The sequence below is a fragment of the Vicugna pacos genome, chromosome 15, assembly GCF_048564905.1.
Source record: "Vicugna pacos chromosome 15, VicPac4, whole genome shotgun sequence".
Taxonomy (NCBI): Eukaryota; Metazoa; Chordata; class Mammalia; order Artiodactyla; family Camelidae; genus Vicugna; species Vicugna pacos.
In genome coordinates this window covers 4,333,030-4,357,150 of record NC_133001.1, presented here as the reverse complement: position 1 = coordinate 4,357,150, position 24,121 = coordinate 4,333,030, and the positions used below count along the sequence as shown (strand labels likewise).

The following is a 24,121-nucleotide window of genomic DNA, read 5'->3' as shown; positions in this document are numbered from 1 at the left end:
CTAGAAGACACAGCTGGTTGCAAACCTTCCCTCTTCCAGCCTTTGGCTACAATTCTTTTGCTCATAATTTGCCATCTCTGTCTCCTTGGGCCACCCAGGCATCCTGCCATCCAGCTTTTTTACATGTGAGAAGCATTCTAGATACTGTCCCTTCCCCTTCTCACATAAGTATATCCAGTGTGGCAGTTACTGTGGCCTCCTCCCCCTTGCAAACAGCCATTATAGAATCTTGGACCTCTAGGATTCTCTGCCTTGCATGCTTGGATGCAAGGCCAGGCCAAATGAAGAGGAGAATAATTAGAAAGGAGGAGGACATTCAGTGGCAAATAGGGAGCAGGCAAGGGAGCAGGAAAGGGCACAGGAGAAAAGAGGTTCATGTGGATTTTTCAGTTTCTATGAAAAATAAGTTGACACATTTTGGTCTCATTTTGTATTAACAGAACAGCCAATTGACAGACAGATAGAGATACAGATTTAGATATATTTATGCAGCTAGATAGTGCAGCAACTGCCATGAATTCTGTACACTAAAGAGAACAATCTTACATGTATTTTTTACTTTGTTTTATGTCTTATTACCTTATTTATATCATTCACTGGTATGTTTATCAAACACAGATTGTTTTTATTTTTTTATTTCTTACTTTTTAAAATCTAATTAAAACTTTTTATTGAGGTTTTTGACACATAACATTATATTCGTTTCACTTTTACAACATAATGATTCAATATTTGCATGTATTGCAGAAAGATTAACTCAGTAAGTCTAGTTAACAGCTGTCACCACACGTAGTTACAGAATTGTTTTTTCTTGTATTGAGAACTTTAGATCTAGTTTTTTAGCAACTTTCAAGTATGCAACACAGTATTATTAATTATAGTCACCATGCTGTACATTACATCCCAACAACTTATTTATTTTATAACTAGGAGAGTACACTTTGAGTCCCATCACCCATACTGACCACCTCGCCTGACCCCAACCTTTGGCAAACACCAATCTATTCTCTGTGTCTATGAGATTTAGTATTGGTCTTTCTCTGCCTTATCTCATATAACATGATGCCCTCAAGGTCTACCCATATTGTAGCAAATGGCAAGGTTTCATTCTTTTTATGGCTTAATAATATTTCATTGTGTATGTATATATATCACATTTTCTTAAGCCATCCACCCACTGATGGACAATTAGGTCTTAGATTGTTTCCTTTTCTGGGTTATTATAAATAATGCTGCAATGAGCATGAGAGTGCATATATGTTCTTTCAATTTAGTGTTTTCATTCTTTTCAGATATACACCCAAAAAGCGGAATTGCTGAATCATATTGTGGTTCTATTTTCAATTTTTGAGGAACCTCCATAGTGTTTGCACCAATTTACTTACCCAAAAACAATGTACAGTGATCCCTTTTCTCCACATCCTCACCAGCATTTGTTAGTTCGCGTTTTTGGTAACAGCCGTTCTAACAGATATGAGCTGATCTTTGGTTTTGGTTTGCATTTCCCTGATGGTTAGTGGTGTTGAGCCTGTTTTCATGTACTGATTGACCATCTGTATGTCATCTATCTATTCAGATCTGCCTGTTTTTAAATTGAGTCGCTTGTGTTTTGGCTGATGATTTTTTTTTAGTTCTTTACATATTTTTGATATTAATCCCTTATCAAAAACAGTTTGCAAAAGCTTTTTCCCAGTCATTTGCCTTTTCATTTCGTTGATGATTTCCTTTACTATACAGAAGCTTTTCTGTTTCATGTAGTCTCACTTTTTGCTTTTTGCTTTTGTTGCTTTTGCTTTTAGTGTCATACTAAAAAAAATCACTGTCAAAACCTATGTGAATGAACTTGCCACCTATGTTTCCTTGTAGGAGTTATATGGCTTCAAGTTTTACATTCAATTCTTTAATCCAGTTTGAGACAATTTTTGTGTATGGCATAAGATAGTGGTCCAGTTTCATTCTTCTGCGTGTAACTGTTCAGTTTTCTCAACACCATTTGTTGAAGAGACTGTCCTTTCTCCTTTGTATATTCTTGGCTGCTTTGTCATAAATTAATTGACCATACAAGTGTCAGCTTATTTCTGTATTTTTTGTTCTCTTCCATTGATCTATGTGTTTGTTTGTTTTAGCAATATGAAAATTTATTCTTTAATACTGCAGTAAGTCCAAAGGGAATGCAACTCACGTGACTGACTCAATTCAATATGACCGCAAATTACATCCTTCAGAGCTGCCCCTTTTCCTATACCGCCATCCGTGGAGTTGGCTTCCTCCATATGTGTTTGTTTTTAATGCCAATACCATACTGTCTTGACTGCTGTTGCTTTGTTTGAAACCAGGGAGCATAGTGCTTCCAGCTTTGTTCTTCTTTATCAAGGTTGCTTTGGCTATTTGGGGTCTTGTGGTTCCATACAAATTTTAGGATTGTTTGTTCTATTTCTGAGGAAAACGCCATTGGAAATTTGATAAGGATTGCATTGAATCTGTAGTTTGCTTTGAATAGTATGAACATTTTTAAAGTATTATTATTCCAATCTATAAGCGTGAAATACTTTTAAGTTTATTTGTGCCTTCTTCAGTATTTTTCATCAATATTGTACAGTTTACAGTGTACAGGTAATTTCCAAATTTATTCCTAAGTCTTTTATTCTTTTTAATGCAATTGTAAATGGAATTGCTCTCTTAATTTCTCTTTCTGATAGTTTATTATTATTGAATAGAAACACAACAGTGTTTTGTATCCTGAATTTTTTATTAGTTATAACAAGGTTGTTTTTTTTTGATGGAGTCTTAAGGGTTTTCCATATGTAATACCATGTAATCTGCAAATAGTGACAGTTTTACTTCTTTCTTTCTGCTTTGGATGCCTTTTTTTCTTTATCCTTTTGCTTAATCGCAAGCTCTCAGCTTTTAACTGTTGAGTGTGATGTTAGCTGTGGGCTTGTCACCTATGGGCTTTATGATGTCGAGGTACTTTTCTTCTATACCCACTTCAATGAAAGGTTTTTTTTTTTAATGGCAAAGAAGGTTAAATATTTATTTCTTTATTGAAGTATAGTCAGTTTACAGCGTTGTGTCAATTTCTGGTGTACAGCACATTGCTTCAATCATACATAAATATACATATTTTCATATATTCATTCATTTTCATATTCTTTTTCACCATAAGCTACTACAAGATAGCGAATATAGTTCCCTGTGCTATACAGTATAAACTTGTTCATCTGTTTTAATATACCAGTCAGTATCTGCAAATCTTGAGCTCCCGGTTTATCTCTTCCCACCTCCTTCCCCTCTGGTAATCATAAGTCGGTTTTCTATGTCTAACACAGATTGTTTTTCATTGCTCTGGTTTCTTCTACATGGTTCTGTCTTTGTCATATTTTCAAGGAATCTGACATTGTAAGACATATTGCATGTTTTTCTCTTGACAGTTGTTTATTTTGAAGCATCGTGAATTAACTTAATCTGATGGATTTTTACGGGGAAACTTAAAAAGGGGTCTGTGAAAAAGGCACCGTGATGAGTTGCACTGTGCACCCAAGCGTAAGGGGCAGATATCGGCTGTCAGCCCGACTTGGCCTGGATTGCTCCGTTTTTGTTGCCCTGGTTAGTGCTTTTGTCACTAACCACTCTTGCGACTGTGACAACGTGAGTTATGGCTGAGTTTCTAAGGATCTATATGTGGAGTAAGCTGGTTTAAGTGAGGAAATCTATGGACCTAGTCACTTTCATTGGTGGTAAGCTTTCAGGGGTGCACAGGTCGATTTGTCTGGGGACTTTCTTAGTACCAAGAAGATAGCTCATAGATGGGACCTCCAGACACATATTTAATTCATAGTCCTGTTTTTCCTATTATGAGATATGAGTTTTTTTCAGTGACAAAGAATGATATTTATCTGAGAAGAAATTGTGAAATTCATTGCCGTGTAGAGGTATGGCTCGAGCTTTAAAGTTTTTTCCAAGGTATTTTTTACCCTAAGCTTCATACTCTAGATGGTCCACTACCCTGATACTAGTATGTAATGTGAGGCTAAAAACATATACTAAATTCCTGCAACCCACATCAGTCTGTCTTTTCTCTATATTGCCACGGAAATCAGGGGAATTCATAGCTACTGCAGGTTAGGGTAGGTGGTGTGAGATTGGGGAGAAGTATGGTTAGACTAATGTTGATAGCAGTAAAATGTTTACATATTAAAGTATTCAATTCAAACGTTTAATTCTATTTAGGCAAACCCTTAGTTAGGCCCTTCCTGGTTCCAAGCCTGTACAACTTACTCACTCTCTCTAATTCTAGTCATTGAACGTTAGCTTGGATGCTCAGCATCATCTTAACTTCTAAAAGAATCTTACATATAGGAGGAAGAAACTAAAGCGTTCCAGTTCAACACTTTGGAACTTAGCATCAAGCCCTGCCCTGACTTAAAGCCTAATTTTTATAGTTAGGGTATTGTTTCGTCCCATAGATCCACTTCGTGCATTTTGTACCCATCAGGGTAACTGACACATGTCTTGGTGTAACAGACCTAGTCCATCTACCCCTGAGGCTCTCCCTAACTCTTCCCATTGGCAAGTTTTGATTTAATTAAATACTGGAATCCCTCAAACCCTACGTGGTACCTGGAGCCCTACCAGATACTGGTAGGTTTTGTTAGTATCAAATACTCAGCTGTCCAGTGCACCTATATTTTCCATTCCAGTGTACTACATACACATGAAGGCATTCTTTTGCCTCATGTTGACCCCACTCCCATCCAAAGGCCTATTCTTTACTAGTTTCCATACTTTCTGGAAACACTGTTATGCCTAGGTTTGGATTTTTTGTATTATAACTATGACTGAGTTTATTCCCACTCCATGCTCATATATTTTAGCAAATTGGAAGTATAAGACCAGTATAGCTTCTCTAGTTTCTGAAAGAGTTATATCGCGTTTTGGATATTGTCATTTCTTATACATATTTGTATCATTTGTACTTTTTGGCCATCATATGCCTTAGATTTTTTTCACAAATTTCAGAAGAATATTTTATGATTTAGCACCAGATTTGAATGTGCCTAATTGAGAGTTTGCAAACTGCTGTGCTAACGTATGTCTTTTTTTCCAAATATCAGTTTACTAATATTGACCCGTTTTTAATTATGTGGAAGTTTTCAGAATTGTAAATGCTTGTGGATTTAAACTTGGTGAGAATATGACTCTCCCAAAGATGCTAAAGCCAGTGATCTTTCATATTCATTCATTCATTTATTCAGTAATTCTGCTCTTCCTGACCCTTGGTTTACCCAGCTCTCAAATGGTTGTGAAGATTACTAACAGTGTATGTAAGATGCTTCCAGAAATTTGAAACTAAAAGGTAAACTAACAAAAAAATTGCTATTGTATTTATCTGCAGTTTAATCTGGAATTTAGTACTCTATTTTACCATCAGACCTACTGTAGGACATGCAGTACTTTGCTGTTCCACTTGTGGCAGAATTCATACTTTTTCTAACAGATCTCTATGCCTAATACTGTGTGGCAATCTTAGACTTAAGCTCCACTGTTAACTCTCTCAGCTTTTTTTTTTTTGCAAACATAAATACATGCTGTCCACCTCTAGTGTGATACCAGGCACATGACAGGAACCTAATAAAAGTTTCACTGTAAGTGAGAGTGTAGGTTGATATAATATTCTTGGAGGGTAATAAGGCAGTATCTTCCAAAATTTTAAGTTTGCATCGCCTTCATTCCAGCAATTCTACTTATAGAAATTTAGATATAGTTGTATACATGTACAAAGATGTTCACATTGCAGCCTATCTGTAACAGAGGACCAAAAAAAATGAAAAAATGCAAAGTCCATCAACATTGTACTGATTATATAAATTATGATTCTTATAACCAGTGAGATACTACAAAGCCACTAAAAGAATAGAATGCATATAAGCAGAAGTTTACTAGAAAAAAATCAATATCCAAGATAGATTGTAGAACATGTATAGTATGCTGCTTTTATATAAAATATAGGATCTGCATTACGTACAAATATTTATATACGAGATACAATAAGTGTGAATGTAGGCTCTTGGAAAATGTCTGAAAGAACCACGCAAGGAACTGGGAGACGGACCATTTTCCCTGTCCTATACTGCTAGAATTCCGAAGGGTACACACACGAACTCACAGACCTGCGCTACCCACCAGCCGCTGGCTAAGGAGGGCACTGCAGCCCGCAGAGAGCTGTTCACTAATCAAGTTTCTCGGGCAGCTGGCGTGATGACGTCATCTCGGCGGGCCCTGGCGCACGCGCAGTAGCGAGAAGGCCTGGGAGCTGCGTGGGTTGCTGCCTAGGTGCTTCCGGTTCGGGGTCTGAGCTGGCGTGGAGGGCCCAGGCCTGGCGACTTTGGCACTCTTGGCGTTTTGTCGGCGGCATCTTGGGGGCCACATGAGCCAATGGCATCATGCCCGGGGGCCCTGGGACCAGGCACGCAAGTTTCCTGGAAATTCCTCTGCCAAGAAGAAGGGCGGAAACCACATCCCCGAAAGGTAATACGCCTTGGACCCCGGGTGTGGCCCTTCCAGCGCTTAGCTCCTGGGCTGCGCTTCACCTTTCGTGCGCTCTGCCTGCCGCTCTTCCCCCCGGCGGGCTTGGCCCGGCCGCCCTGCGCTCGGGGACATTGACCCTCTGGCGGCTGGGTTCACGGTAGCTGAGAAGGAGAGTCTGATTTTCTGATTTCTCCCCATCGTTTTAAAGCGAGGTGCTGGCCATTGTTCCTTGGGTAAAATGCAGAGGGATTGCTTTTTCAGATGGGACTGTCAGTGTTGAGGATACCCCTTATTTACCAAAATTGGGTCCCCTTCAGTTCCTCAAGGTGTGTTATTTTGGCACAGAAAATGTGAGTAATAACTACGTTTGAGTGGAGAAAAACCCACCGGTACCGCCGAATTTTCCAAGAAAAAAGTTGATTTATTGTGTTTTGGGAATCACAGAGGGTTGCTTTCTAACCAGTGTCACTTGAGAGAGCTACCTCTGTACATTCAAATGATTAATTCTGAGACTGCTTGTATGTGCAGTGAGCTTTTTATTCCTTGATATCTTCCTTTCCACCGTCTCACACCCCGTTAAGTCCGCTTCGGTTTATCTCCTGAATTTCTTTCGAATCTGTCAACTGTCCATCAGCATCCTCGTCCTGAATTTGCCTGTCAATTGCAGTTAGGCCCTAACTAGTGTCCATATATCTACTTCTGTTTCATTCCAATCCATTCTTCACCCAAGAAATGTTTTTAATTGGCAAGTTGGAATATTGCTCATAAACATCGCTCAAAAACATTGTTTTAAGAATAATAATAATAAATAAAAACTCTTGGGCTTTAAGACCTCACAGTTTAGAATCCTCTCTGCATCTCTAGCCTCATCTTGTGCCACTTCTGTCCTCACTTTCTGTGCTTCTGTTACACTGAATTAACCTTTGTTCTAACTCATCCTAACAGAAGTCAGTTCCAATATTACTTTTCACTGTGATTCCTAGCATTAAGTGAAGTTCACAATCCCTTTTCTGTCAGATTTTCTTTTAAGATATAAACTTAGTTTCCTAGCTATTGAGTTTGATGGCATTAGTTGGATGAGGACTGAAAGTCAACTGTGAAGTGAAAGAATTGAATTTTTAAGTATTTTGGTCAACATGCATGTATTAATGATATCTTAGCATTCAGGACTGAGCTAGGTTTTATGAGGGATACAGAAGTTCTGGCCATCTCTGGTTTTAGATAGTACCTTGTTGGTTGAGACCTTTGCACTGTCTTGTTGCCTTTCATCTGTTTTCACGATGGGGAAACAGGACGAAGGGAAGTATAGGCTGTTACTAGGTGGGGTTGAATAAGTGGAGCAGCAAAATGCAAAGCAGAAAGAAGAGGGGACCTACTGTCCAGAGCTGTGATTTCCATTTTCAAGGAGCCTCCATCCTATTTAGGGAGATAGGCTACCATAACATTTGCTAACAAAGAATGTGTTAATAGGTGGAAAGACTATCTCCCAGTTGGACAGCGGATGCCTGGGACTCGTTTCATTGCTTTCAAAGTTCCTTTGAAAAAGGTAAGCAAAAGTTAATTCAGTATTCTTTCAGAGCTCTGAATTCACCATATAGACCCCTGGTTCTCAATCCTCTCATGCTCCATTTTTTCTTTTTATAGCAAATACTTTGTAATACCCCGCTTTGTTATTCTGAAATGAAATTCATAGATAAATATAACTTAATTTTAAAGGAAAAAAATCAATATAATACTCTAACTATAAACAAAGAATAGATAAAATAATTTATAATAAAGTAATATGTATTTCAATGTGTAAATATTTGGGCATGACTATACCAGAAATAAAGAGATAATCAGTTGCTTGCACCACAAATGCAAAAACTGCAAATGCAGACTGATTTAGGTGGATTATATTGTGTTAGTGGCAGGAGTTGCCGTGAGAGTGAACAGCTCTTACTAGATTTCCAAATAAAACAAAGTACAGTCTTCACTAGGTTGATAAGGTGGTTAATATCCTGGAAAACTTAATGTACATTAAAACTGCCACACACACACACACAAAAGCTTTGTGTTTATTTGTAAAATACAGTTAGGTTCTGAGGCTTAGGTAATTACCAACAGTTTTTTTGAATGTTGACTAGGTTATTCAAAAGTCATTGAGGATGTGAGACATATTTGTAGGACTATGCCGAATTTAGCAAGATGTCTAACATCCATTACCCCCACCAACTAAATGCCAATAAGACACTCACAGCATCACAACCAAAAAAATAGCCTGGATGAGCAAGGTCAGAATTTCAGCCTGGAAACTGAAAATTGTTTCTGTTTGACTGAAAAAGGAATAGATGGGGAAGGTATTTGACAAATATAAAAATGATGAGAGAGTTTCCACGTCTCATTGAACTGCCCGGCATGGCATGAACTAGTATCAGGGAAAGCCCACCGTGAGTGTATTGGGAATTTATTTAACTTGTGACTCAGAAGTCAGGGTTCCTTTTTAACCTACTGTGTTAGTTCTTCTGCTTCTCTGGACATAAAATTAGTCATTTCATAAAGGTAAACATATGTTTTTCTTATTTACATCCACCAACACCAAGTATAGTGTTTGACATATAATAAATACTTAGCAGATCTTTGTTGAATGAATGAGTGGACTCCCAACCCACACTTGGAGTTACTGTGAATTTTCTCCTATGTTCCTCCTCCTCTCTGTGCAGTTGTCCTGACTCCTCATGTCCCTACTGCGTGACCTCTAAAAGTGGATTCCTGAGGTTCTCCATGGGTCCCTGCTTATCACCCTTGTCTGAAAGTACATGAGCAGGAGAAAAAACAGGAAGACTTTCTAGCTTCCTTTCCTCCATGCAACCACAACGCTTTCCTTGATGATGTCATTATAAAAATTGTCTTTGAACTCTGTATACTCACGTTATTTTATTCTGTATTTGGCTTGTTTACGGCACCATAAAGGTGATTTCAAAGCTGTATGGTAGCTCCCAGTGCTGTCCCTGTTCATGCAGTGGAGTTAAGGAGGTTAATTACCGCTGTGTGGCAGTGACACGTGGCTTTGGTTCCCTGGCTGTTTTATGGAAGTCACCCAAGGAAAAGCAGCCTCAGTACTTGACAGTCGCTTCTCAAGCATACTGGAATGTGAAATAGAGTATGTGAAGTGTCAAATAAATGCCATGGCATTGAGGTAGAAATGAGAACAGACGGGGTTAGTCAAGGAAGGTTTCCTAAAGGGCTTGTGACTTCAGTTAGTTTCTGTCCGTTACTTAAGTTATCTAAACTAAAATTATTTAAAGTTTGTGACTTAGGTTAGTTATCTTGGTTATTCTTCAGATAGCTGGAGATAATAATTGATCTGTCATCTCCACGTCTGCAAGAAACTAACTAGAGAAATTGTATGCCTTGTTGTTTGTTTTGTTTTATTCTGGGGGGTGGTAATTATGTTTATTTATTTTGTTTTAATGGAAGTACTAGGGATTGAACCCAGGACCTCATGCATGCTAGGCATACATTCTCCCACTCAGCTATAACCCCCCCGCCATATGCCCTGTTGCAATTAATTTATTCTTCAAAGCTTTTTCAACATTATGCAGAAGATTCAGCACTGTAAATCTGTCAAATCTTCTTAAGTTGATTTATAAATTTAACAATAGTTCAAAGTAATTTTCTGAGTTAGGCTGATTCTAATACTCATATAGAAAAACTTAAACAGCCAGTAAAATTCTGAAAAAGTAGAATAATAGTGGAAGTAAAGCATCTAGCTCTACCAGATTTTAAGCCATATTAAACGTGTCTCAAATAGATAAGCAACAAGGACCTCCTGTAGAGCACAGGAACTCTATTCAGTATCTTGTAATAACCTATAATGGAAAAGAATCTGAAAAATATATACTTTGCTGTATACCTGAAACGAACACAGTATTGCTTATCAACTATACTTTAATAAGTGTTGAGGGAGCATGGGATTTTTAGGGCAGTGAAACTATTTTGTATGATACTATATGGGCAGATACACGTCATTATATATCGATCAAAATGCATAGAGTGTACAGCACAAAGGGTGACTCACAGTGTAAACTGTGGCCTTTGATAATGATGTGTTGGTGTTAGCTCGTGAATTCTCACAAATGAAGCACACTGGTGCAGAATGTTGATAGTGGGGAAGGCTGTGTTGGGGGAAGGAGAGAGGGTATAAGTGGGAACTGCACTTTCTGCTGTTTTGCTGTGAATTTAAAACTGCTCTAAAAACTAATCTATTAAATTTTTTTTAAGTGTGTTGCTAGTACTTTAACCAAGCTGATCAATGAAATAGAGTGCATAAATAAGCCAAATACATAGAATATTTAGCAATGAAAGCCATCCTTCCTGTATGTAGATATTCAAGAAGTGTTTGTTTATAACTGGCAATACAGTGGTGGACAAAATTGATGTGATTCCTGCCTTCTGGGAGTCTACAGTCTGGTTAGGAGACCAACATGAAATAAACAAACATAGAAATAAATATTATACAGAAATGAACTTATTTTCTTCCCTCTAATATCTCTGCGAAGAAAGGATTGTAATACAGTTTGTAAATTCAGAGGAGTAGAGACTTTCCTTTGAATCTCATTATATGTTAGCATCACAGGACTTAAATAAGTGGACAATGTAATAAAGGATTGTAAGCACATTTGTTCGTTCTTATTTCATTCTCTCTGACAGAGTTTTGAAGAGAACCTTGCTCCAGAAGAACGTTTTTCTCCCTTGGATCTTTTTAACAAAATCCAAGAACAGAATGAAGAACTTGGACTGATTATTGATTTAACATATACTTGCCGCTATTATAAACCAGAGGTAAAGGGAATCCTTAATTGAAAAGAACCTTCTTTCTGATACTGTAATAATTCGTTGTATTTCAGTAGTTAGCAGCTTCTGCTGAGGTGAATCCTGGCCTTCTTTCATGGGTGATAGTTCCAAAAGGGAAGCAAGTGGTTTCCTTAATTACACATACCTAATTGTTGTCTCAAAATGAGATTAAAGACATGAACTGAATTATAATATTTGGCAGTGGGCTCTGGGTATGCTTAGGAAATTCTGTAAGCTTCCCTATTCTATATTTTGAAAAGGAAGCAAACTTTTAGTTAAGAATAGTAGTAGCCTAAAAGGAAAGAAAGGAACATCCGTTATGTTGTTAGCATTTATTTTAAGCAGTTGCCTGAGCATGTGTAAGTGTCACGGTGCAAGGTAGTTGTTCTCTGAGTTTTGTGCTTTCTTTTCCCAATATCTTTTGATATGATACAGAAACTCATAGATTCTGTTGGCCCACGTGGGACATAACTGGTGGGAAAGAATTACTCTTTTTCTGACCTGTTCCATGGCCTTGGAAAACAGTAACACCTAATGTTTGTTAATGTTTGTGTAGCAGTTTGCCATTAGCTTAGTTAATCCTCACAGCAGTCCTTTGCTGATGAAGTATCGGTGGCACCAATGTCTCTGAGTGCTTACTCTGCATCAAGCTAACAGCGCATAGACAGTTATAATTGCTAAGTTTATGGATGATGAAACTGAGACTCAGAAAAGGAAGAATTGAAATTTGAACCCAGTTATTCCTCTTTTTTTAAATTGTGGTAAAATACATGTGAGTAATATTTATCGTTTTAACCATTTATAAGTGTTTACCATCCTCAACAAAAACTATTAAACGCTAACAAGCCCATTTCCCTCGCGCCAGCCCTTAGTGACCTCTGTTCTGCTTTCTGTCTCTGTGACGTACCTGGAATAGGTACCTCCAGTAAGTGGAATCATGCAATATTTGTCCTTCTATGTCTGGCTTATTTCATTCAACTTAGTTTTTTCAAGGTCCATCCATGTTACAGCATTTAACAAAATGCCATTCCTTCTTATGGCTCAGTAAATTCCATTCTGTGTATATACCATATTTTGTTACTCATCTGATGATTGACACTTAGGTTGTTTCCGCCTTTTGGCTATTGGGAATCATGCTGCTGTGCACACTGGTGTGCAGATACTTGTTCAAATCCCTGCTCTCGGTTCTTTCAGTTGTGCGGTATAGGTGAGAGTAGAGTTGTTGGATCATACGGTGGTTTTATGTTTAACCTCTGAGAAACTGCCAAACTGGTTTCTACAGGGTCGTCTTGTTTTTAAACAATTGTCACAGGTTTTAAATGTATCCAGAAGTAGACAGAATACTGTGAGTGTTCCTTGTCTATCCAGGAACTCATCCAGCTTTCATATTTATCAGCTGATGGCTGTCGTGTTTCATCTGTACTCCTGCCTGTCTCACCCTATTCTATATTATTTTGAAGCAGATCCCAGATATTGTGTAATGACACCTATATATTTTGGTATGTACATGTAAAATATAGGATTTTTATTCCTTAATATCATTTTTAATATTAAATATCCAGTCAGCACTCAGATTTGCAGTTGTCACCTGAATGTCATAAAAATTGTTTTTAAGAATTTTGAATTAGATCCAAATAAGGTCCGCACTTTGCTTCTGATCGTTAGGTCTCTGAACTCTTACTTAATTGATATGTCTTCCCTTCATGCCTGTCTAACTTTTTTTCCCTCTTTGAATTAGTTTTTAAAAGAAACTAGGTAGTTTGCCTCGTCTAGATTTCGATGATCGCATTGCATGTATTGTTAACATATTTTTCAATGCTTTTATTTCCTGTAGATGAGTAGTTGGACCTAGAGACTTAATCAGAATGAAGCTTGAATTTTTATTTTTAATTTTTTGAGGGGGAGGGACACAGTTTCATAGGTGAGGATGTGTTCTGTGGAGACTTGATTGTCTCTTTCTGTGGTATCAGCAGTCACTGATGATTGACACCTGCATCCACTAACTCATCTGGGGCTTCAAAAACTGGTGAATCCTGTTATTCCTTTTTCCCTTATTAGCAGCGTGTGTTTCTATCAAGAGAAGGTTCCCCTCATCAGCCGTTTGGCTGCCCGGTTATATGGAGGCGTGATTCTCCCCTTTTCTTAGAATAAAAATGATGAGTTGGCTTTCAGAATAATGTGTTGATTCTTAAATGTCCTCCAGGGGTGACCTGTTTGTTTATTTACGTGTTTGTCTGTCTATTTACTTAAGTAATTTTCTGCATTTCACTGTGAACTCCACTACAGCCAGTTTTCTAACTGAGTCCCCTGTCTTCGGCCAGTTGCAGCTTCTCAGTTTGGCTCCTGAGTCCTTTTGACATGACATGATGTGACATGACAGCTGCTTCTAGGCTTTTTCAGTGGTCAGAGCTAGGAAATGTGTTTATATGTTTGTTTTTAATATAAAGTACATCATAGGTTGATAATGATACTGCAGAGTTTCCACTTCATCTCATCTGTGTTTTACTGGTATCTACATTCTCCCACCCCAGGAATACCAGTTCTCAACCAGCTCTGTTTCCCAGTTCAAATCTAAGTTCTTCTGACTGTGTTCTGCTTAGATCACAGCTGCTTCATGGCCCTTGGCATGTAAGATATTAGGCAGGACTGTTTACATGCATTCACTTACATGGACTCGGCTTTTCCTTCTGTGTGCCTAGTCACCGCCCATTCTGTAGTTTTAATGGAAATCAAGTGATACTTCCTGGGCAAAGCTGCTTTGGAAAAAATGGCTCTTTTATCAGAATGACTGACATATTAAGTTTAATATAATCTCTTGGTTTGTTAGTCTGCCTCCTCTGATTAATTTTTTATTCTTTCCCTACAAATGAAATAATATACATTTTTATGCTTTGCCTTCTAGGACTTACCAGAAACTGTTCCTTATTTAAAAATTTATACAGTTGGGCATCAGATACCTGATGATGGCACTATTTTTAAATTCAAATGTGCTGTTAATGGGTTTTTGAAAGAGAACGAAGATAATGGTGAGTTTTTCTTTTTTCCTCTTACTTGAACTTGGGTGTACATTTTGAATGGGGTTGGGGATTTTTAATATTTTTGATATTTCTGACATCAGGCCTGTTATGTTTGGTAACGTTAAGGTGGAAATGTCATACGATGCTAATCGAATTAGGTGTTTCTCCTTTTTATGGTTACAAGCCATTTGGTTTGGAAAGAGAAATATGTACTGAACTGGTTTACTTACCTCTTTTTAAAACATTTGAATGAGAAATTTATAATAAAATAAAAATGTTCTTCTGTCCTATTTATTGGCTAAGAGTTGAGAGGTAGAAGAGGAAATTAAGAATCTCCAGTTTTTAGCATATATAAAAGAGAAAACAGAAAGCAAAATTGTGGAGTGAGACAGACCCCTAGAAGCAAAACAAAACAGAGTGGACCAGGGGAGTGCAATCTTCATCATGTGTGTTTAACATAGTTCTGCTGGGGTTTTTTTTTCCCCCACTTTGGGTGCCCGTGAGGAAGGACACTACAAACTCTTATTCTTCAGGCAGGAAGAACTTAAAAAGGCTGGTGTTTTCTTGTTCTGCTTTAAGATCTACCTTACTCTGTTGAAATTAGACCTGAATAGCTTCTGAATTTTAAAGCTCCCCTTGCCTTTTTCTGGCATCTAACTATCAGAAAGAAGGTGATATTTGCCATACTTTAAGATGGAGGAATCTTGTCTTTGGAAAGCCACTGACCCACAGGACAAAGTACTCATTTTGCCCTCTTTTTAAATTTAGCCTGAGGAGTGTGCACTTTATTAAATAAACCTGATAGACAGTGCATATTCTGTGTGTCCATAAAATGCTATACATACACACAGAACAGCGAGTAGGGGAGGCAGACAGAGGTGGAGGCGGGAAGATACGGGATGGGAGGTGAGAGAGAGACTAGAATTTTAAGATAAATTTTCAAACTGTAACCTGGTGGCCTAATGCAGGCACTAGCTCTTAAATATCTTAAGCCCTATTCACAGGTCTTCCCTGTACTTTTAAAACTTGGGAGGCTTGGCCTGGCCTGGGATAGCAGGGTGTCTACAGAGGAGGTAGATGATCTGATTTGTATTAACTGTAGTCGCAGAAACATTACTTCTTAGATGTTAGGGTGCAGCTGCAGGCTGCTCACTTCTTCCAGGCTCCTTTGTGTGGAACCGTTCCTCAGTGTTCTCTGCTTCGGGAGGGCCAGGAGATCCTTAGGAGTGCATGAGAACACGCCTGTAAGTCTTGATTGTTCCCACGTTGTACCGAGGCTGACCCTCTGTTGGTCTTGTGCCTGCGCTGGGCTGACTTCACTGTGCTCCCTGCCATAGCAGTCTCGGGACCTGGCTTATGATCCCTTTTGACTACCGCTGCTGGAGCCCCTCCCACAGATGCCAGGCTCACTGATGAAGGAAGAGGAGGACGCTACGCTGTCCACTCCCCAGCATTGGTAATGACTCAGGAAATAAACAGTTAGTAAACTTTGTGAGCCTCTGAGGTTTGCTGTTAGGACACGGGGAGACACAGGTGAATGGTAGTCTGTTCATTAGAAGCTTAGTTATCTAGGAAGACAAACATGTAGTGACTGTGTGTCACTGTGTGTTACTACATGTTTATCTGTGGGTTAATTATAATAAAAGGATTAAGTGCAGCAGGAAATTGGAGGCGAGACCGAGGAAGGCCTGACCGAGGAGGTAGCAGTTGAGCTGGGCTTAGGGGAAGAGGATTTTGCCAGAATGAGGAAAGGACGGCCCAGATCTTGGGAAGAAGGCACAGGGCTTGAGGTTGTGCTGCGGAGGGGCAGCTCCCGTCTGCCTAGAGGGGAGTGGGAAAGGGCGAAGAATTCGTTCGTTCATTTTCAGCACGTTTTTATATGACACCTTCTGAGTTGAAAGCACTGTGCTAGGAAGTAGGAACAGGACAAAGTTCTGCCCTTGTGTACTTTACATTCTAGCTGGGGAGAGAGATAAATTAATAAGTAAATATATGGAGTGTCAAGTGGTGATAAGTGCTTTGGATAATAAATGAAATTTAAAAAGGTGAGGGAATGTGGTCGGTGATCAGGGAAGGCTTCTCTATTAAGATGTCATTTGAGCAGAGCCTTAAAGAAAGTTAGAAACCAAGCTATTGGGCATGTGGGGGGAAAGGGATTACGAGGGGCTGGGGGTGGGAGGGAGTGTTCTAAAGCAGCGAGAATAGTAGGTGCAAAGTCCCTGAGACACGACTGTGCTTGGCACGTTTGAGGAATAGTGAGGAGACCAGTATGGCTGGACAGGAGAGTGAGCGAGGTCAGAGCAGTAGAAAATGGGATCCTGGAGGATGGCAGGGGACAGGAGGCAGGTGGCTCAAGTAGGTCCTTGTTAAGTCATGGTTTGGACTTACAGTTCAGTTGGAGAGACAGATTGATAATGTGTTGATAAAGAGGTCTAAATGCTGTGCTAGAACTTTGGGCTTCATTCTGTGCTAAATGAAGATTCTTAAGGAAGGGAGCAGCCCAGTCAAGTTTATATTTTAGAAAGATGACATCTTCCATATGGAGGAGCAGTCGAAATAGAAGAGATTAGAGGTAGGGAGGTAGTAATGAGTAATGCCTTCCTGCCAGGCACCATCTAGTCCTAGACATAAATTTTGCGGAAATCAACTACATGTTCTTTTTTATTTACTTCCTCATTTTTTTTTTTTAATGAGGGACTGAGGAATACTAGGACGTAGATGGGAAAAGTTGAGACGCGGTTCTGGTCTTTGTTCTGTTTGCCTGCGGTGCAGTTTGGGCTTAGTCTCCATGTCTTACTTTCCATTGCCAAGTACGAACAGGGCTGTTCGCCCGAGAACTGGACAGGCACGTAGACCTGTGGTGTGTGAGGGACTGCAAACGAGAGAAGGGGTGGAAGCGCTTTGGGGACTTAAGAATATTTCAGAAACCATTTGTTCTTTTTTAATATCAAGTATTAAAAGTGAAGGCAGGGGAGAGTAGAGCTCAGTGGTAGAGTATGTGCGTAGCATGCATGAAGTCCTGGATTCAATCCCCAGCACCTCCATTAAGAAATAAATAAATAAACCTAATTAATTCTCCTCCCCTCCAAAAAAAAAAAGTTAGCAATAAAAGAATAAAATAAAAAGAAAGAAAAAAAAATTTTTAAGTGAAGGCAATCCATTTGTTTCACTCAAAAACAAATTGCATTCTTGTTTTCTCCCCCACTTCCTTATCTCTATGACCAAATCAGTTCCTGTGGGGCATTCTATATTAAGACAAATGGGTTTGTTTCAGTTAGTGCCTGACCAGACCTTCTCCAGTTTATGCCATTGCATCTAATTGGAGGCTGTGCAAAATTTCCCAGAGACAATGAATTTTGGCTTTACGTTAATTCTTTACAGTATGTTCCTGCAGAAACATTTTTCTTCAGGGTTTGTCCTTTTCAAGATAGTGGTATTGTTGTGGTAACTAATAAATGCTATTCTTCAGGAAATTATATAATTTGTTTTTAGTATATGCACTTCACTCATTTAATTCCATATTGCCTGTTTTGTAGACAGACTTATTGGTGTCCACTGTACCCATGGTTTAAACAGGACTGGCTACCTCATCTGCAGGTGAGTTGCCAACCCCAAGAGGCAGATCATGTTTAAATTGTTTTGTTTACAGTAGTAATGTAAGCTATTGTAAGCTGAATACAGAAAATGCAATCAACATAGAAATATATGAAGAAAAAAGTCATCCTGCCCCCACTCATATACTACCACCAGTAACAATTTAGCACATACTTTTTTCAGACTTAAAAAATACAAATATAATCTGCAGGGGATTGGTTCCAGGATGCCTGCTTCCCCATCATGAATGCTAAAGTCCTCTCAAAGACTTAAAGATACTCAGATCCCTTCTGTAAAATGGTATAGTCTAGTCGGTGATTTGATGGTGTAATACTTAGACATTCTGGTTTATAATTTAATATATGGTGGACATCTTTCTATAAAAATATTTGGAGGCCTTGTTCTTTTTTAAAGGCTGCATTTTTTCTTTGCTTACAGTGGATATAAAGTTTGGAATTTTTTAATATTTTAAAACATTGAAGCAATGAACGTTCCTATGTGAGCATCTTGGAATATATATGCTATTGTCTCAGATAACTTCACTCAGAATAGAACTTCTGAATCAAAGAATTTATACCCTTATGCTTTTTGTGGCTGTTGCTACACTGTACCAATTTATGTTTGTTCATTCAGAAAATATGTATTGAGCATCTGTTACGTTTAAGCACAGTGCCGGGTGCTGGCAAGAAGACTTGTGAAATTTTGTGAGCAAAGACTTGGCCTGCCCTTTGTGAGTTCTGACAGTCTAGAGCGGGAATAGATATTCAAGAATCACACAAATGCACACAGAATTACGACTCTGACAAGTACCCAGAAGGAGAGGGACGCGGTACCTGTCAGAAGTGCATATTATCAGGAGGATTTGACCTCATCCTAGAGGTCAGAGGTATTTGGGGGGATGTTTGACATCTGACATCTGGAGGAGGAGTAGCTATTTACCAGATAGGGACATTGGAGAGAGATCTCTGGGCATAAGGAACAGTACGGGGCCCTGTAAGAGGAAGCACACGCTGCGAATGGAACTGGCCAGGAAGGCGGGGCTCTGGGGGAGTGAGGATGTCATTAAAAATGCAGCCGGAAGTGAGGATAGGAGCTGGATCATGCAGGCTTATGTTTCAGGTTGTAGACTGTATCTTAAGAGTTAAAAAAAACCAAGATGGGGAGGGTATAGCTCAAGTGGTAGAGCTCATGCTTAGCATACACAAGGTCCTGGGTTCGATCCCCAGTACCTCCTCTAAAAATAAATAATGAAGTAAACCTAATTACTTCCCCTCTAAAAAATAAAGAGTTAAAGAAAACCATTGAACTTTTTTTGTGGAAGATGAGCTTGTGGAACATGATCAAATTTGCATTTTCAACCTATCATTTTGCTACTGAGTGGAGAATACACTGCAGGGAGGGAAAAAAACGGGGAGTAAGGAAGCGAATTAGGAGACTTGTAGAAATTGGGTGTAAGGTGGCTTGGACCAGGGTGTGGCAGTCCCTTGGGTGGAAGGATGTGGATGTATTCTAGAGAGAGTTGGGCAACGTCACTGTCAGGGCTTGGCGATGGGTGAGGATGAGGGTGAGGAGGAAGCAGCTCTCGGTCATGGCGATCGCTAGCTTCTCCTGTGGTTGGTTAGATAGTGTTTTTTAGATATGATGTTAATATTTTTCCCAATTTGTATTTTATTTGTTGGTTCCCAGTGAATACTCTGTCATATTGTCTCCTTTTTTTTAGTTTACAAAGCATTTTTTTAAAATTGAAGTACAGTCAGTTATAATGTGTCAGTTTCTGCTGTACAGCACAGTGTCCCAGTCATGCATATACACACATAAATTCGTTTTTTTTTAAAGGTTACTACAAGATATTGAACATAGTTCCCTATGCTATACAGAAGAAACGTTTTAAAATATATTTTTATATATAGTGGCTAACATTTGTAAATCTCAAACTCCCAAATTTATCCCTTCCCACCCCCTCCCCCCCGTAACCACAAGATAGTTTACTGAGTCTGCGAGTCTGTTTGTTTAGTTTACAAAGCATTTTGATCAAAGCTGACTGCTGTCAGTTATCAGATACCTTTTAAACATCTGTCAGATTGGTTCTGTATTTTATTCTCTTTCATTTATTAATTAAATTGTTGTATGAATATAAACAATTATATTAATAGACTTTCTACAGTTGAGTCATTCTTGCATCCTTGGCATAAAGCCTTTTTGTAGTCATGGTATATCAGTCTTTAATAAATCATTGATTAGATGTGCTGATATTTTCTTAAGATTTTTTTATCTCTATAAAGTAAAATTGGACCTTTTTTGCAAAAATTTGATTTTTTTCTTTTTATTTACAAATGACTCAAATTATGTTGTTTTGTTAGATACTTGATTGATGTAGAAGGCATGAGGCCAGATGATGCAATTGAATGTAAGTATGAGGGTGTCACTATTATTCCCTTTTTATAAAACTTGAAGGTAGAAATGTAGATGGATTTCTCAAATTTTGGAAAAAAAGAAAGTTTGTAATTCATTTGTTCTGACATTTTACCGAAAGTTTCTGTATCTGGAAATAGCGAGATAATAACAGCCTGACTAATCAGTTGGTGGATTTCAGCTTTGATCTGCTTTCTCTGGGAGAGGTTTGCTTTTTGTACAGTTATTCCTAACAGTTCATCCACTCCTCAGTATTCAATAGGTGCCGAGGACATTGCTTAGAAAGACAAAACTACATTGAAGACCTTCGAAATGGTCCCATGAGAAAGTAAGTCGCATTTTATGCATAGTAGCTGTGGTCAGGGAGATGTAGTTTTGTATCATTTAAGTTGCATGTAACCATTCTTCTTGTAGTTTGTTCACTTGCTCTGGGAAACCTGAACAAATAGGAATGGGAGAGGACGGGATTGTTACTTTCATGGGCCAAAATGTAGTCACTAAATTGGCTGCTAAATTTGGAAACCAGTAATATTGTGTGGAAACACTCTCTTTGAGGAATCAAGATTTCAGTATATCCAGATCAAGTGGTTTTGAAGACTCAGCATATATGATGGGACCAGTCCACACCCCTTACAGGTCTGTTAACCAAGGACCTAGGCATAACCTCCATTGGACCCAAGGTTACCCACCACCTTCCCGGCATTTCTACACCAAGACCCAGGATTTTCAGCAGTCAGTAAGGTATCTCTGCTTTCCTTGTGTCTAGAATTGAAATAGAAATTAATATTATAAACTAACACAAATACATTATGATAATAGTGAAGAATTAGTGTTTCCTTGCTGATCAGTGTCAACCAAGAGGTACCATTTGCTCCATATTTTGCATTTAGGGCTGGAAAATCAAGTATAGGACAGAGAATACGTGACTTTTCAGAAGCAACTGGGAAAAGGACTTGGAGATTTTTATGGATTATTGAGCTTGGTCTAAGCCAGCAATCTGACGCGCGCACCGGAAGTGAGCTCGTATTCTTAGGCTACAGTGGTACTGGTATAGTTTTCAGAATAAGGAAGGTTGTTATTTAAGGGTAAACACAAATTGTAGGGAAAGCAGTAAAATTTCAGTAGAGAAATGTGTAAAGGAGTTGAACACATAGATCACATAAAGCTCAGTACAGTTAAACTAGCAAGGTACTATTCTTTGCCTGTTAATTTAGCAACTGTTTCTGATAAGACAGCCCAGGGTAGTGGTTGTCAGGTTGGACCTGCATTTGCATCCTGGCTCTGCTCTTCACCTTCTGTGTGATCTTGGGTAAGATCTCTAAATTTCTATTTTCTCATCAGTCAGATGGAAACTTTAATAACATTATATGTAAAAATTTTAACAATATATAGCTTGGGATTGTTGTTGTAAATTGCATTGTAAACTTCTAACTTTCAAAAAGATGTTGGCATTTTTATTGTTTTGGGGGGAGGGTAGGTACTGGGATTGAACCCAGGACCTTGTGAGTGCTAATCACGCACTCTACCACTGAGCTCTACCCTCCCCCTGGCATTTTTAGAAGATGTAAACATTTTAAAAAGATGGTGCTTGTGTTGCCAGTGGCACTGGAAATTGATATAGCTCCTTTGAAACATAACTGTCACAGCCATAAACATGCTCATACACGGTAATTCTACGTTGAGACTAAGCAAATCCTTCAAAATATGGGAAAAGCTACATCTAAATCATTCGGCACATTTCTCAAACTCCCTACTGTGTATCAGACACTGGACTAGGCGCTCAGGATACAGTGGTATATGTTCTGAGACATTAATCCCAGCATGATTTACAGTAGTGGAAAAATTGGTAGCAGCTTGTATTTCTAACAGTGAAAAATAGCCAAGTAAATTATTATATCTATACTATGATAATTTTATGAAGCCATTGAAAGTGATAGCTCACTTACGATAAGGGAAAATAACAGGTTATGATTCAAGTCAGAAAAGATACTAGGGAGAAATAGACCAAAAGGAGGTGTGAACCAGTTTAATTAGATTAAGTAGGATTGAGAGGGGTGGGGGGGGCGTGTTTACTTGTCAGATTTCCAGATTTGCTTTTGTATGATCATATTAGATTTTCCTGATCTTGCTTTTGAAACAATTAAATTTCAATTTTTCAAATTTGTTGTACATGCCATGGCTAGAATCTCTACATTTTATAATTGATCTATCTGTGTATTTATTTGTAAAGTGAAAGCAAGTTTCTGTTTTCAGAAATAAATAGCTTCTGTTTCATATCATCCCTTCCAGACTTGGAAAGTATCTGATGAGAATAGTGTAGGCATTTATCTCTATAGGGAAAGGTGGAAAGACTTCTGGAAACTACAGTGTGTCAGGGTGTTGTGGTGGGTAATTTAAATACATCATCTTAAATTTACCTTCAGAACAACCCAGGAAGATGGGAAGTATTATCAGCTCCATTTTATAAAGAACTAAGAAATCCAAAGATTAAGCAATTTTGCCTGCTAAAATCACACAGGTAGAAAACAGTAGAACCAGAGTGTCTATGTATTATTTTATAAAGCTTATATATTTTATTAAAGCTAAGAATAGTTTATTACTTTTGTTTTGTTTAAGAACATTTTCACAGAATCAGAACTTTTACCAGAGAGGCCATATTCCTCCTCCTGGTCCCCCTGGAGAGAACTATTTACAGAGGAGGTACTCTTGGAACGTAAAGCCAAATGCCAGTCCAGCAGCCCAGAACAGAAGGTGGTATCCTGGCAGTTACTACAGACTACCCTACCCGGCCTATTGTGGATGGACGGAGTGACACAGACCTACCCTGGAGATCTGTCTGGAGACACAGGACTGAAGACGGCTGGAGGGACTTTTTATAAGATCAGGTCAAACGAGGTTTATAATCTATTTTATTGCTCCCTTAGGCATTCAGGCTTAAGGGAAAATTGTGATACGCACCTCTTTGCTGGTAACTTTGCAGTATTTACAACAGTGAAGAAAATAATCTCGTTCCAATTTTAAATTTTTTTTAAAGGAAGATGACATTTTAGAATTAATAAAAGTAATAAAGAACTTCCCTCGTAAATTATTTTTTAAAATTCTGTTTTCCTTTACTTTGTATTTCCTTCTTTTTTTTCCCATGTATTTCCTTCTGACTAGAGTTGTGCTATTGGTGTGTGTGTGTGCAGAAATGTTTTGGGTTTTTGTCATGCTCTATTGATCCAGTGATTAAGGGTGTCCTTTTTCTCCCTGTAACTGTTCAAGATTTCTATTAAAATCTACCTAGGAGACAATCTCTTTAGAACCTAATCATTATTTGTAATTAGTTGTAGTGTTTTTGTGATTAGATATTTCTTTCTTTCTATTGTGGGATTTGACCAACTTCTTTTCACTGCATTATCAGAGATGCCATCTAAGACAGGAATGGATCAACTTTTAGGGATTGATTGTCAACTGAGCAAGAGAGGCTGATTGATAAACCTAAATGCTAAATGCTGGGTAATTTACTGGACAAGGTAATTGTTACCAGCTGGTAGAAGTATTCAGACAACCTGAAAACTTTTATAGGCTATAAAGGTTGCTTGATGAACAGAATAGGATGCAACATTTAAAGCCTGGAATATCTGGGAAGACTTGCATGGCTCCTTGTGTTCTGCTTCTGTGTCGAACACAACCTGCTGAGATCTTTCTCCACTTGCCTCTCACGGTGGAGTGGCGCCTTGACCTTGACTTTC

The 24,121-nt window shown here is 38.5% G+C and overlaps 1 protein-coding gene across 4 annotated transcripts in view; it reads left to right on the top strand.

Annotated features, from left to right (window-relative positions):
- The window catches only part of LOC102544657 (RNA/RNP complex-1-interacting phosphatase), a 32,739-nt gene extending 9,059 nt beyond the window's left edge, over positions 1-23,680 (top strand). For 2 of the 4 annotated variants that reach the window (XM_072937508.1, XM_072937509.1), the window contains exons 3-10: positions 7,999-8,074; positions 11,221-11,352; positions 14,267-14,390; positions 17,918-17,978; positions 20,336-20,382; positions 20,640-20,715; positions 20,943-21,128; positions 23,004-23,680. In XM_072937508.1, the coding sequence (XP_072793609.1) occupies positions 8,030-8,074; positions 11,221-11,352; positions 14,267-14,390; positions 17,918-17,978; positions 20,336-20,382; positions 20,640-20,715; positions 20,943-21,128; positions 23,004-23,199 (867 nt within the window). In that variant the 5' untranslated portion in view covers positions 7,999-8,029 and the 3' untranslated portion in view covers positions 23,200-23,680. Of the gene's footprint in view, positions 1-6,302; positions 6,529-7,998; positions 8,075-11,220; positions 11,353-14,266; positions 14,391-17,917; positions 17,979-20,335; positions 20,383-20,639; positions 20,716-20,942; positions 21,129-23,003 lie in introns of those variants that run through there. The other 2 variants (XM_006219000.4, XM_072937510.1) reach the window with 2 other exon arrangements.
- The last annotated feature ends 441 nt before the right edge of the window (positions 23,681-24,121 follow it).